The sequence below is a fragment of the Ascidiella aspersa genome, chromosome 6 (genome assembly GCF_963924565.1).
Source record: "Ascidiella aspersa chromosome 6, kaAscAspe10.2, whole genome shotgun sequence".
Classification (NCBI taxonomy): Eukaryota; Metazoa; Chordata; class Ascidiacea; order Phlebobranchia; family Ascidiidae; genus Ascidiella; species Ascidiella aspersa.
The window spans coordinates 17,759,773-17,773,363 of NC_139452.1; the positions used below are offsets into that span (position 1 = coordinate 17,759,773).

General features: G+C 40.3%; 1 protein-coding gene and 1 non-coding gene across 2 annotated transcripts; one reads left to right on the top strand and one right to left on the bottom strand.

Annotated features, from left to right (window-relative positions):
- Positions 1 to 4,443: 4,443 nt before the first annotated feature.
- Positions 4,444 to 7,886, bottom strand: LOC146140568 (uncharacterized). The gene is made up of 4 exons (XM_083392654.1): positions 7,401 to 7,886; positions 6,423 to 7,237; positions 4,925 to 6,368; positions 4,444 to 4,851 (listed from the first exon to the last, which is right to left on the bottom strand). The coding sequence occupies exons 1-4, from the start codon at positions 7,884 to 7,886 to the stop codon at positions 4,444 to 4,446; spliced, it is 3,153 nt and encodes a 1,050-aa protein (XP_083248780.1).
- Positions 7,887 to 12,295: 4,409 nt separating this feature from the next.
- Positions 12,296 to 12,370, top strand: Trnad-guc (transfer RNA aspartic acid (anticodon GUC)). The gene has a single exon. It is a non-coding gene; the product is annotated as a tRNA-Asp (tRNA).
- Positions 12,371 to 13,591: the final 1,221 nt, after the last annotated feature.

Here is a 13,591-nt window from a genome sequence, read left to right on the forward strand (position 1 = left end):
ACAAAAACTGCAAAACTTTTCGCTTGCAATGGTAGAATATAATGGGCAATTATAAAACGAAATCTGTCTTTGAATATAACGCCACACATTTTTTGTGGTCTTTGAAATTTCGTTTCCTGTTTAAAAGAACTAAACGAGTTTGCCGCAATCTATCAAGTGGAACATGCACTAAATGTTTTATAAATGTACAGAGCAAAATATTTTCACTTTTAGCCAAAACACACACTTCAAAGAAACATTACAATCTCCATTACCAGGATTATCATTTAAAACGCAAAGGCTGGCATAAGTGATGTTCAAAGTCGAATATTGGACAAGATCCATTATAAGTGTAGTACAACTTTAATATTTGGTACAGCTGTTTGAACTATAATTTCGATAGCCATAATAGGTTAAAAGGAAAATGTTGTGGAGGCTGTTTCACGCTAATAAACGACAAAGGGCACTTTGATTGCAGCGAAACAGATTACGTCAAAGCGTTGTATTTTGCTTTAAAACGCCAGAAGCCAGTTTGCCAAACAAATACAGACAAAGCCTAAAAGTCTCCCTGGCCATCGGATATCATATGCATTTATGGAAACTGTTTAGCATGTCACCATAAGCCTTTATATTTCGCAGTATAACCAGTTCATCGGAATGTATAACGTCATCTTGAAATTGTGCGCGCATTCTAAATTTTTATCTTAATAAACAAATACGGAATACGGTAAGAAACAGTCTAATGAATTCTAGACAAAAATCTCACAGTTTTAAGAATGAAATGTATTTTTTTTGTCTATGTTGGTAAAAGCAGTCATCTATTTATACAACGAAGATGATATAATGATTTTATAGTTACAAGTAAACAAAACAAAATCTGTTGGGGAATACTATTTACTAGGGTTGCCATATTTTTTACATAATCTCTGCTAAACAACATGATGGTTTAAGGGACATAAAATGCAGGAAACGTCATAAGGTTTTTAAACTTTAAGAAACTTGCTGTTGTCACGCGAAACAGACCGCAAGCAGCTTAAGTTAAGTGTTTTTGCGCAAAGCGCGAAAATGTTTTTTTTAATTGTTTTTACCATGTTCATTGTTCTTATTTGAAAACGGATTTTTTTAATTGTGCCTCAAAAGTTTTGAGGGGCTATAATCTAGTACTCATAAAGTTCACCTTTAAAACTTGACATATTCGGCTTTCACCTTTAAAATTTATATTTATTATGTAATTTTGGTTTATAGGTTTAAAATTATGAGCGGGTCCTATTTTTTCGCAATAAAATTGTGTAACGTTAAGTTATTTGAAGCTCTCTACGCCCACCTAGCGACAGTAATATCTTGCAATATATCTCCCTTTATTAAGTGGTCGCCAATATGCTAGTTATTTAAATCAAACCGCTAGTAAACCATAAAAATGATACTACGAATCCCTTTTTTGTTTTTCACGCCTAAACAACCCAACAATCGGGTGCCTTTGGGGAAAATTAATACAAAAAGTTAATTAGAATTTAGATAAAAAAAGATGATGAAGAAGGTTGTAGATTTTTGTGGTTTTGGCCCAAGAGTTGGGGTAGCATTTTTTGAAGGGCGTTTGAAAAAAAATTTAAGAATATTGTTTTGTTAATGAAATGTTTTCTCGCGGGTGGAGAATGTAAGTTTTGTTTATCGTTTATCTTTGGTTTCGGGGGAATCAAACATATTTTTTTAATGGATCGCGGTTTTTTTATTAATAGGGGGGAATAAGTTTTATCTGGTTTGGGGGGAGGGTGTTAAATCAATGGCATTTTTGTTTTGTAAAAATATTTGCATCTTCGTCAAAAGTGAAGGCAGGAAATTTTCGGCCCATATTGGTTTTTGCTTGCAGAAACAAGACAAGAGAAAGTACAACTTAATGTAAAGCGTAAAACGAATAAACCAAAGTATAATACGTAATACTACAAAAACAAACTGGTAGAGAACTCTATTCATAATGACCCAATTATTGAATCACCAATGAAATAAGGCCCTGAAAAATACCCCCTGACAAAATATACAACAACCGCAACCCCGTCTAGTTGATTTTAATTTTTTTATTTCAAAAGCCTGTAGCGATCCTACCGATGTACATCCACGTTAATCGAAGCGTGCAGATCGCCTTTTTCCTATTTTGCCATCGTTTATTTATAAACGCGTGTTGGTGCTGAGCTATCCCTTTTTACCTGACTTAACCATGTCGCAGCCTTTCATTTTACGTTCGTCTTTAATTTATTTTTACTATAGGCTAATTCCATTTTCGAGGTTATATTTTTTTTTTTCTGTCGCATTTTCATATTACCTATCTATCGATAGTATTTCGTTTATAATCTTGCTTAAAGTTTTTCGCAAATATTGCTGCTGCAGTTTAGGTTGCGCTTTGCGTTTAAAATTTTCTATTCAACCATTTCCAATTTTTATCTCACGATTGGTGTTTCGCCTTGTAGTGAGTATTTTTTTGCTCCCTTAATTGTTTTTGTGCTATATGCGTGCGGTGACGCCTTCAAATTTCTAGTTGTAAAACAAACTTTTGTGTTAAAGTTTTTTAAATTTACGCAATTATGGCCTTACTTAACGTTGTACAATCACTCATTTTAAATGCATTTCATACGGTACTGAAAATGCTTGTATTTTTTAAAATGCAGTGAATCAGAGAGGTCGATACAGCCACTAATTACGAAAGTTATTTTTAGGAGTCATTGATCATTTAAAAACAAACCCAAACAATCTAAACTGACGTATCGCTATTCAATGTTCAACTAATTCTAACAATTTTTTTTACAAGAAGTGTTGCCTTACGTTTGAAAGGTCCTATCAATATGCAATTGGGTAGGGGTGCCCAAAACGTGACATTTTATTCCGATAACCAATATCGTGGATAAAAAGTATCACAATCCGATACCCAATGACGTCATAACCATGCCCACATAAGCAGAGTAGACAAAAATTATGAACGTTTAAAAATACTTTTACAGGTTTCAAGGCTAAATTTGTAGGTTTAGTTACCTCCACTTGTTAACTTCTTTTTTGGTAAATTTTCCCCATATTATCGAAAATCAATTAAAAAAATTGAATTATAAAAAGAATCGATCGAAAAATAACATGCATAATAAATTCACTCCACATAATCGGAAATCCTAAAAATTGGGACTCAATTAAAAATATGTACAATAATAAAAAGAATTGCACGAAAGATAACATGCATTACTTGATCTTTTCCATACGAAAACATCATCGGAAAAATCGTTTAATATGAAGTTAGTTCTTTAACTGTATAACGTGCACTGGTACTTTAGCGTCTACTTCAGCGTCCAGGCCTACGCAGACGCCCAATCGGGTACTTCAGGTTTACAATTCGAAAACGCGCTCTCCTACACAGTTCTCTTCCCCCAAACTCCACAAAGGTATCCAACCAAAACTTTATTACTGGTGACACGCTTTAAAGGCTTGAAATGGCAGGACGAGCAATTATGTAGGCGAGTGAGCGGTTTTCTAAATCAACGAATAGGCACATTATATATACATTTTTCAACACAAAACAACAAATAGCACAAATCTCACCGAAACGTTTGTGCCTGGGTCTTCAGTTAAATGTGTCGATACGAAGCCAAACTGTAATTATAACATGATATTTAGGCCAGTTATAGTTGGCACAATGAAAACAATCGCAGTAACAATGAACAATAATAACGATTCTTAAAATTACTTCACACTGAGTTATGTATAAATGTACATTTACAACAGTCAACACAACACTTAACAAAATACAGCTTGGGTTCAAATTACTTTCAATTACCACAGCAAACGTAACTTTACACAGTTAAGCTTTTGAATTACTTCTGTGACATTAACAATAAAACATTAGCAGCTAAAAAATTCAGCAAACAAAACGGCTACGTTTCCAACAAAAAACGAGGCGATATCGTGACCGTATGAGGCGGTGTATTTAACTACTTAAATTACACAAAAAGGGAAACAGTTTACAATAATGTTGATTTGCGATGTAACATCCTCCCCCCTAAATGTAAGACACAGGACAGTACATTTCAATTGACATCGAAAAATGGAGCAAATCAACGTAAAGTCGAAAGACCGAAGCCTCTCTGTATGTACATTCGCAATAGCGATAGTCACGCCTGTTTATGAGCAAGCGTGAACCAGCATAGCGTTCGTTTCCATATCTTCCTTCTTTCGTGCACCACACTCCGATCTAGTAATCGACGGCTAGTTGTCGGGGCGTGTCGGATGCACGTCGGTGCGCGTCTCTACGATGAAGAATAATTTTGCAATCGGTCGCTTTACGACACTCGATTGCGTTTTTAGATCCACATGTCGGACAACTCCATGTTTGTCCGGATAGGTTTGGATCACACGACCCATGTCCCAGCCACGGCGGGGCAAGGATTCGTTTACGATGAGAACGATATCTCCTTCTTCAAGGTTTCTTCTTTAGTCGGGCCACTTCTGTCGCAAAGACATGGTGGGCAGGTACTCTTTCGTCCACCTCCTCCAAAACTCGTCAGCTAGAAACTGGACTTGGCGCCAGCGACGTCGATTGTAGTTATCCTTTTCATCGAACTGCCCAGGTGACATAACAGGACTGGGCCTTTGCAGTAGAATGTGATTTGGTGTCAGCGGCTCTACGTTGCTGGAGGTAAACGTGACAGGCGTTAGTGGTCGCGAGTTGAGAATATTCTCAACTTCTATCATAAGCGTGTGAAGGGTGTCCTCGCTGATGCTCGGTGCTTTATGCAACATTCCACTCAAAATCGTTTTAATCGAACGGATCATCCTTTCCCATATTCCGCCCATATGGCTGGCTGCAGGCGGATTGAACGACCACTTGATTCCTTGTTGCTGAAGGTGCGTTTCCAGCCTTTTTTTGGTCTATTTGTTCCAGTAATTCGCGTAAAACACGTTCAGCGCCAACGAAATTGGTTCCATTGTCGCTGTATATCTCAATTGGCTTTCCTCGTCTTGCAATGAATCTTCGTAAGGCATTAATAAATGCGTCAGTTGATAAATCCTCAGCGATTTTAATGTGCACAGCGCGCATAGTCATACACGTGAAAATGCAGCCGTATCTTTTCACATCATTGCGGCCACGTTTTACAATAAACGGGCCAAAATAATCAATTCCAGTGTGTGCGAACGGTGGTTCGCTATTCTTCAAACGAGCCACAGGTAGTTCTGCCATCAGTTGCTGGCTGCGCGGCGCATTGCGCTTGCGACATAGTATGCAATGGGCCAGAGTGCGCCGAACTGCGGCACCGCCTTTGATTATCCAATACCTTTGGCGAATTAACGTCCAAGTGTGCGCAGTTCCGGAATGACCCGCTTCTTTATGATAACGAGTTATTATCAGCTTCGTAAGGTGATGGTAGCTAGGCAGAATAATCGGATGCTTGGACTCAAATGGTATAGGTGCATTGTCCAATATTCCTCCAAGTCTTATGACACCATTTATTAGTAGGGGATTCAGTTTGTTTAAACACTTCGTTTGGTCGTACTTCTTAAGACAGCGACGGGTCTGCCGATCAGTGTTTGAATTTGACTTCGATAGTGCTTTGAATGCAGCTGGAAAAGCGGAGCGTTGAACAAACTTCACAATTTCCAACTCTGCTTCATTAATCTCTTGAACTGTAAGTCTTCCTTGTGGAACTCCTTCTTTCTTGAAACGTAGGAAACGTTTGTAGCGCAACAGCCACGCTACTGCCTTTTTCAGGCGATTCACAGACGAATATCGTTGAACAAAGGTTTCCAATGGGCTTATAGAGCCGCAACAAGTCGCCATTGACGTTTTTGCTTCAATGGGCTTGAATTCGTCCGGTATCTTTTCTTCTGAGCTAGAAGTGCATGGCCAAAACTCCTTACTTTTCCATAAATATGCTGGACCTTTTAGCCATGTACTGGATCCTAGCAACCTCTTCACGGTGACTCCACGTGATGCTTCGTCAGCGGGGTTTACCTTAGTCCTCACGTGCCTCCACTGAAATGGAGTAGTTTGCTGGTGAATTTTTGACAAACGATTTGCCACAAAAGTTGAAAATCGTTTTCGTTCATTGCGAATGCTGAATAAAACAGCGTTTGAGTCTGTCCAAAAAATAGATTCACACTCAGGGAAATTCAAATTTTTTCTTAACCACTTGTCAGCTTTTATTGCAAGAACAGCTGCAACAAGTTCCAACCTTGGAATGCTTTCACTCTTTGGTGGCGTGACCTTGGCTTTTCCACACAGAAAAGAACTATAAAGATCATGAGCATAATTTTCTTGACGAAGGTAAGCAACAAAACCATATCCGTTCACAGATGCGTCGCAGAAGTAATGTATTTGACGGTTTATCACTTTGCCAAAATTAGGTGGAGTAAAGCACCTTGGCAATGTCAGGTGTTTTAGCTCTGGAAGTTGGCAACACCATTCCTTTCACTTCACTAAGAGAGGCGTTGGGATTGCATCATCCCAGCCTAGTTTCAACTGAATGACCTCTTGCTGGATTTTCTTGGCGACAAGAATAACAGGTGCTGCAAAACCAAGTGGGTCATACAGCGAATTGATGACTGATAGCATTTTCCTTCGGGTAAGCGTAGTTTCCTCTTTAGTTTCCTTTGTACGAAATCCAAATGTGTCTCGTAAAACATCCCAGAACACACCAAGCACACGCTCTTGAATCCCCTCCTGTGGAAATATTTCCTTCATTGAGTTTGCCCTTTCTGTTTTAGGTATGGCATCCAAAACCGCTTGGCTGTTTAAAATCCACTTTGTAAGATGGAACCCACCTTTTTGTAACAACTGACTAAGTTGGAAGATGGTGCTTATGGCTTCCTTTTCTGAGGAAGCAGATGCTAAACAATCATCTACGTAAAAATTGTCTTTTACTATGTCAGACACATGCTTGTCGAACTCGTGTCCGAACTCGTCGGCTGTGTGCTTCATGCAAAATGTGGCACAGCATGGAGACGATGTGGCTCCGAAAATATGAACCAACATTTGGTGAACAGTGGGTCTTCTTTCCATGTTGCCTTCTGGCCACCATAAGAATCTAAGCGAATTGCTCTCCTTGACTCGAACTTGGTGGAACATCGCTTCCACATCACCGACAATCGCAATCGGATTTTGACGGAATCGGGTCAACACACTGATCAAACTATTAACGAGATCAGGGCCTTGCATGAGGGCGTCGTTTAAAGACAGGCCCTTGTACTTCGCAGCGCAGTCAAACACAATTCTGACTTTGCCCGGCTTCTGTGGATGGTAAACTGGGTGGTGAGGAAGATACTACTCCTGTCCTGCGACAGGCTCATTGGAAGGAACTTCGCGGGCAAAGCCCTTTGCAATGTACCCTTGCATTTTATCCACATAGTTCTTGCGAAGCGCTTCTTCTCTTTGCAGGCGCTTCTGTCAATACTGCAGTCTTTCTTCTGCCAGAATGAAATTGCTCTCTAGTACTTTCTGGCCTCCATGGTAGAGGAAGGTAGTAGTGTCCATTGACATGCTGAACTTCTTCCTTCATCAACTTCAAAACTTTTCTGTCCTCCTTGGAAGTTTGGATTTCCAGATCTCCAGGTTCCTTTTGAAAATCTTGATACCACGATCTTTGAATTTGGTTATCAAGCTCCACTGTCTGAATTCGGTTTGCTTTAATGTGTCCCTTGTCTAGAGAAGGACCGATCAGAGACCAACCTAGAGGTGTTCGAGCTGCAAATGGCTCCTTTTTTCTTCCAGTTCTAATTTCTAATGTTCGGTGAGCATATGGCGTATCGGTGCCAATTAACAACATTATTTCCTGGTTGTCAACTCTTGGCATATCCAGTCCCTTTAAATGAGGTAAATGCTGCAATTGCTCTTCAGTAGGATAGGTGTATGGACAAACTGGAATATGGTCCACCGACATTGCGTCTTCTATATCAATGACTTCCTTTCAATCCATGGACACAACTTGTAAATCAACTCCAATTCCTTTTAGTATCTTTGGTTTTCTGCCAAGTGTATCCATTTGTACTCGTTTTTGTTTTCCAGATAAGCCAAGCATCTGTATCAGCTTGGTATGGCAAAACGTTGAATCTGAACCAATATCAAGGAAAGCATAGGACTTCACTTCCTTGCCATTGGCGAGAAACCTGACTGGGACAACACTCATATAGGCGCTGTGTCCCTCCTTTACTTTGTTGCAACTCACTTTGGATGTCGAAGGCACGTCATTTTCAGGTGGGTGCCTTTCTCTCGCTTCAGGACTTCTTGAGACAGGAATGCTTTTCGGAGGCAAATGCAGCAGTGCATGATGCCTTCTTCCACAGCCTTGAACGGTACAGGTAACAGCTTCTTTACAGAGTCTTGCAATGTGGCCACTCTGTAAACAATTAAAGCACAGATTTTTTCACGTAGCCAGCTGGCTCTTTCCGCAACTGTCTTTGCCTTTAAACATGGACAATTCACAAATAAATGTGCTTGACTGCAAAACAAACATATTGGTACTGGCCTAGCAAAAACTGGCTGGGCTGGCGCTCTGTTCACCTTTGTTACAACGGTGTGAACAGAGCTCCTTTTCGTTTGTCTTTCTGTCTGCTTCTTTTCTCCTCTTTTGCGAGGAACCAACAGCTTTCCAAAAACAGTATTGGCAACCTCGGATTCTCCTTCAACAAATTCTACCAGATGCTGGAAGTTTGCTTCTTTACCAGACTCCCTGAGAATGTTAGCCACACGTCGCTTCCACAGATTCTGTGAACTGTAGGGTAGTTTGAGTACTAACTCTACGAGGCGATCAGTAGTATTTAGGTCACTAAAATTCCCTAAACTTTTCAAAATAAAAGGCATTTTCGCAATGAGGTAGCAAAATACTGCAAGCCATACGAATCATCAGGTTTAAGATTTGGCCCACTGGTAAGTTGGCGAACAAACGCCCTCGATACAATATATGGCTTACCAAAGTTATCATATAATATGGATCGAGCTTCATTGTATCCAGCAGTTGGGGGTAAAACTGTATAATGTTCTATGAGAGAGTATGTCTTTCCTTTACAATGTCCCAACAGATAATTCAATTTCACCTGGTCAGATGGTGCCTTCTTCTCTATCATTGTTTCAAAACTTCTGATAAATGGCCAATATTCCATTGGTTCTTCATTAAACTTTACAGCATCGGTTTTTGGGGTGTACATTGCTTCTCCAACTGCAGTCATAATTCCACGCACTACAGCATTAATTTCCCTTTGCGTCATTTCCTCCTTAGCTGGGGGAGCATAATCATTTTTGTGCTCCCGTGTAAGGGTAGACTGAGGCAGCGCGAGTTTAAATGGAGAACGGACATCATCTTCAGAAACGATTTCATTAGGTGATTTCTGAACGAGAGGATCGCAGGTATTAACATTTGCTTCATCATGATCTTCTACGGACAGCCTTGACGCTGTCTCCCACACTTTAACTTCGGCTTCTGCTTCTTCAAGTTCCCTTCGTGCTTCAAGTTTTCGACTTTCAGTTTCAAGTTTCTGTTTTTCAGTTTCAAGTTTCTGTTCCTTTTCAACATGTGATGATCTTACCCGTGCCTTGTCAAGTCTAACTTTAGCTTCCAGTCTCTTTGTACTGGATGAGGTACTTGACAGGGTCTTTGCAACACTTCCAGAACGATGCGTAGACTTTAAAGAGTATGAGCTTTCACTAGCAACAGGTAAATGCTTCCCAGCTGAAATTGTTCGTTGAGCAACAGGAGATGTTAGAAATGTCAAGGAACTCGAAGTAAGGTCATGTCCAATGTTATCTATCAGCTTTTGTTCAAACTGAATAATTCTATTTTCCATTTCCATTTTGCCATGAACGACTCCATCTAACTGCTGCTGGAAATCATCACGCTTTTCACCAGGTGGTAACCAGTCCAAAAACTTGAATAATTACTCATTAGGCGCACTGAGACTTCTTCAATTCGTTTAGTAACTGGGTTAACCAATGATGCATCTTTATACATTATTGCATTTTCGGCCGTTCTGTACCAGTCATTTAGCAGATCTTTAAGATGCTTAAGTTCCTGCATTGAGGGTGCGGCAGGTTTATGTAGCTGAACTGTTCTTCTATGCATAGGAGAAGATTTATAGGAATGTCCACTCTCACTTCCGGGCATTGTGGGCAAAGTGGCTTGTATTTCTTGGGGATTTAATTATTATCTTCGGTACAAAACGTTTACAAAAAACGTTTCGAAAACTTCGAATGTAGCGTCTACTTCCGCGTCCAGGCCTACGCAGACGCCCAATCGGGTACTTCAGGTTTACAATTCGAAAACGCGCTCTCCTACACAGTTCTCTTCCCCCAAACTCCACAAAGGTATCCAACCAAAACTTTATTACTGGTGACAAGCTTTAAAGGCTTGAAATCAGGGCTGCCACTCCTTGGGATTTATCCCAAGATCTTGGGAGTTCAGCCTAGACCTTGGGATCTGGGGATATCTGTTGCATATCTTGGAGATTTTAATTCATTAGCAGGCTGAAATTACAAATATTTTTTTTACTTGTATTTGAAAGGACTCATTTCCTAATAAGAATGAGGAAGTAGCTATTTGCCTGGCTCGTGGGTGTACGCATACATTACTTATGTGACGTAACAATGCTATTACTTGTTAGACGAAACTGTTCATTTACTAGCTTGTGTGGCGGCGTTAATGCTCCAGACCCAATCGAAGATAATAATGAGAGCTATTAGAGAAGGGGCACCTACCGCCGGATCCGTCTCGTCGCCTATTTGACAAACTAGACACGAGTCAATTTTACTTTTTGACTATTTTAAATATATGTAAGTGCAAAAATGTGTCGTGCTTTGCGCGAATGATCTTTGTGCATTCGGTTTGTTTATGCTTTGATGCTGTCTTTTAAACTATAGAGCACAGCGCTTCTTTGCCGTTGCGACGTTGAAGGCTGACCATTGTGTTGCGGACAAACGAAAAACGGATTAAAAAATATCAACATTTTAGTATTTTTGGCAATGTAATAAAAAACTTACAAGGAATTTATAAAAAATGCCGGTATACCGAAAAAAAAATCAAGCTCGCTTCGCTAGAGGTAAAGTTATCGCGTTTCTTCGAAGTAGGTTTATTACACTTTTCATTAGTAGTATGGATGACGAGGTGTGGACTCGAAAAAACAATTTACTGTCTCCTTGAATGTAATCAAACACGTCTTCAAGTACAAAAAAAATCGAGGCCCGCGTGATTCACAGTTGTTCTAACTTTTTAATACCACGCTTCTTCGTTAACTTTGTGTGCTGCCCACAGAGACCTTTATCAGTTTGGTATTGGCCCGCGACTAGAAAAAAAGTTGCCAAAACCTGTGTTAGAGCTTCAATACACATGGATGCACATCTCAAAGTCCGCCACAGTCTCTTATATTTCAGCTTTTTAATCTTGGGATTTTTTTCCAATTCTTGGGATTTTTAGACATGGAACCTTGGGATAAATTGAAAATCAGAGTGGCAGCCCTGCTTGAAATGGCAGGATGAGCAATTATGTAGGCGAGTGAGCGGTTTTGTAAATCAACGAATAGGCACATTATATATACATTTTTCAACACAAAACAACAAATAGCACAAATCTCACCGAAACGTTTGTCCCTGGGTCTTCAGTTAAATGTGTCGGTACGAAGCCAAACTGTAATTATAACATGATATTTAGGCCAGTTATAGTTGGCACAATGAAAACAATCGCCGTAACAATGAACAAGAATGACGATTCTTAAAATTACTTCGCACTGAGTTATGTTTAATGAAAGACACACACAAACATATGTGTTTAATAACATCTGTGATCTAGCCCCTCGGAAGTTGCTTTATGACCAACGATTACGGCTTCCGTATCAATAGTACACCGAAAAGCCATCGCAGACTCGCCGAATCTGTCGATCTATGATGCAAGCAGAGCAAGCCAGAAAAACAACTGGCCTGCAGTGAGGTTCGAACTCACGACCTCCGGTCAAGCCGGGACCGTCGCTCTACCAACTGAGCTATGCAGGCTCAGAGAGGAGCGAGTTCTCGACTCGAACCTCACTGCAGGCCAGTTGTTTTTCTGGCTTGCTCTGCTTGCATCATAGATCGACAGATTCGGCGAGTCTGCGATGGCTTTTCGGTGTACTATTGATACGGAAGCCGTAATCGTTGGTCATAAAGCAACTTCCGAGGGGCTAGATCACAGATGTTATTAAACACATATGTTTGTGTGTGTCTTTCATTGATTGATACGGACTGATGATCCCCCAGTGTGAAGTTGCTTGTACTAACAAAATGTGCAAGTATTGGCGCATGGTTGTTTCTCGACTCGCTCCTCTCTGAGCCTGCATAGCTCAGTTGGTAGAGCGACGGTCCCGTCTTGACCGGAGGTCGTGAGTTCGAACCTCACTGCAGGCTAGTTGTTTTTCTGGCTTGCTCTGCTTGCATCATAGATCGACAGATTCGGCGAGTCTGCGATGGCTTTTCGGTGTACTATTGATACGGAAGCCGTAATCGTTGGTCATAAAGCAACTTCCGAGGGGCTAGATCACAGATGTTATTAAACACATATGTTTGTGTGTGTCTTTCATTGATTGATACGGACTGATGATCCCCCAGTGTGAAGTTGCTTGTACTAACAAAATGTGCAAGTATTGGCGCATGGTTGTTTCTCGACTCGCTCCTCTCTGAGCCTGCATAGCACAGTTGGTAGAGCGAAGGTCCCGGCTTGACCGGAGGTCGTGAGTTCGAACCTCACTGCAGGCCAGTTGTTTTTCTGGCTTGCTCTGCTTGCATCATAGATCGACAGATTCGGCGAGTCTGCGATGGCTTTTCGGTGTACTGAGTTATGTTTACTTGTACATTTACAACAGTACATTACACAACACTTACCAAAATACAGCTTGGGTTCAAATTACCTTCAATTAACACAGCAAACGTAACTTTACACAGTTAAGCTTTTAAATTACTTCTGTAAAGACATCAACAATAAAACATTTGCAGCTTAAAAATATAGCAAACAAAACGGCTACGTTTCCAACAAAAAACGAGGCGGTGTATTTAACTATTTAAATTATACAAAAAGGGGAACAGTTTACAATAGTGTAGAATTGCGATGTAACAGTTACATTGTAAGTTGCACATTAAGTACACAATGTGCACTTAATCGTCACATATCGCAAGTGCACATTGTGCGCCCAATGGGTGTACATTGTGCGCCCAAGACATAATATGACGTCATAACTGTCAGGCATCACAAACACTTTATAATAGGCACCTAAAATCTGATAAAACGCCATTCTGACGCCTTACACTACACAGTATGTTCGGTAGAGAAATTTGTCCGTATATGCGACATTGTGCGAACGCCCGTAGATGCGACATCTCCATCCGTATATGCGACCTACAGCCGCCCGTATATGCGACATCGGCTACCAACCATGATGGGTTTAGGGGTATGCAATTTTTTAGAATTACGTTACAAATATACGCCATGATACAATTATCCTTATAAACACCTGTTGTTTTGAGCGAACTCGCGCGCAAATATGTAGCTAAAATCCAGTCAAAAAATTGCAATAAACATGTGATGAATAAGGCACATAAAAGACGACAGTGGTTGCAACTTTTGAATTTTTA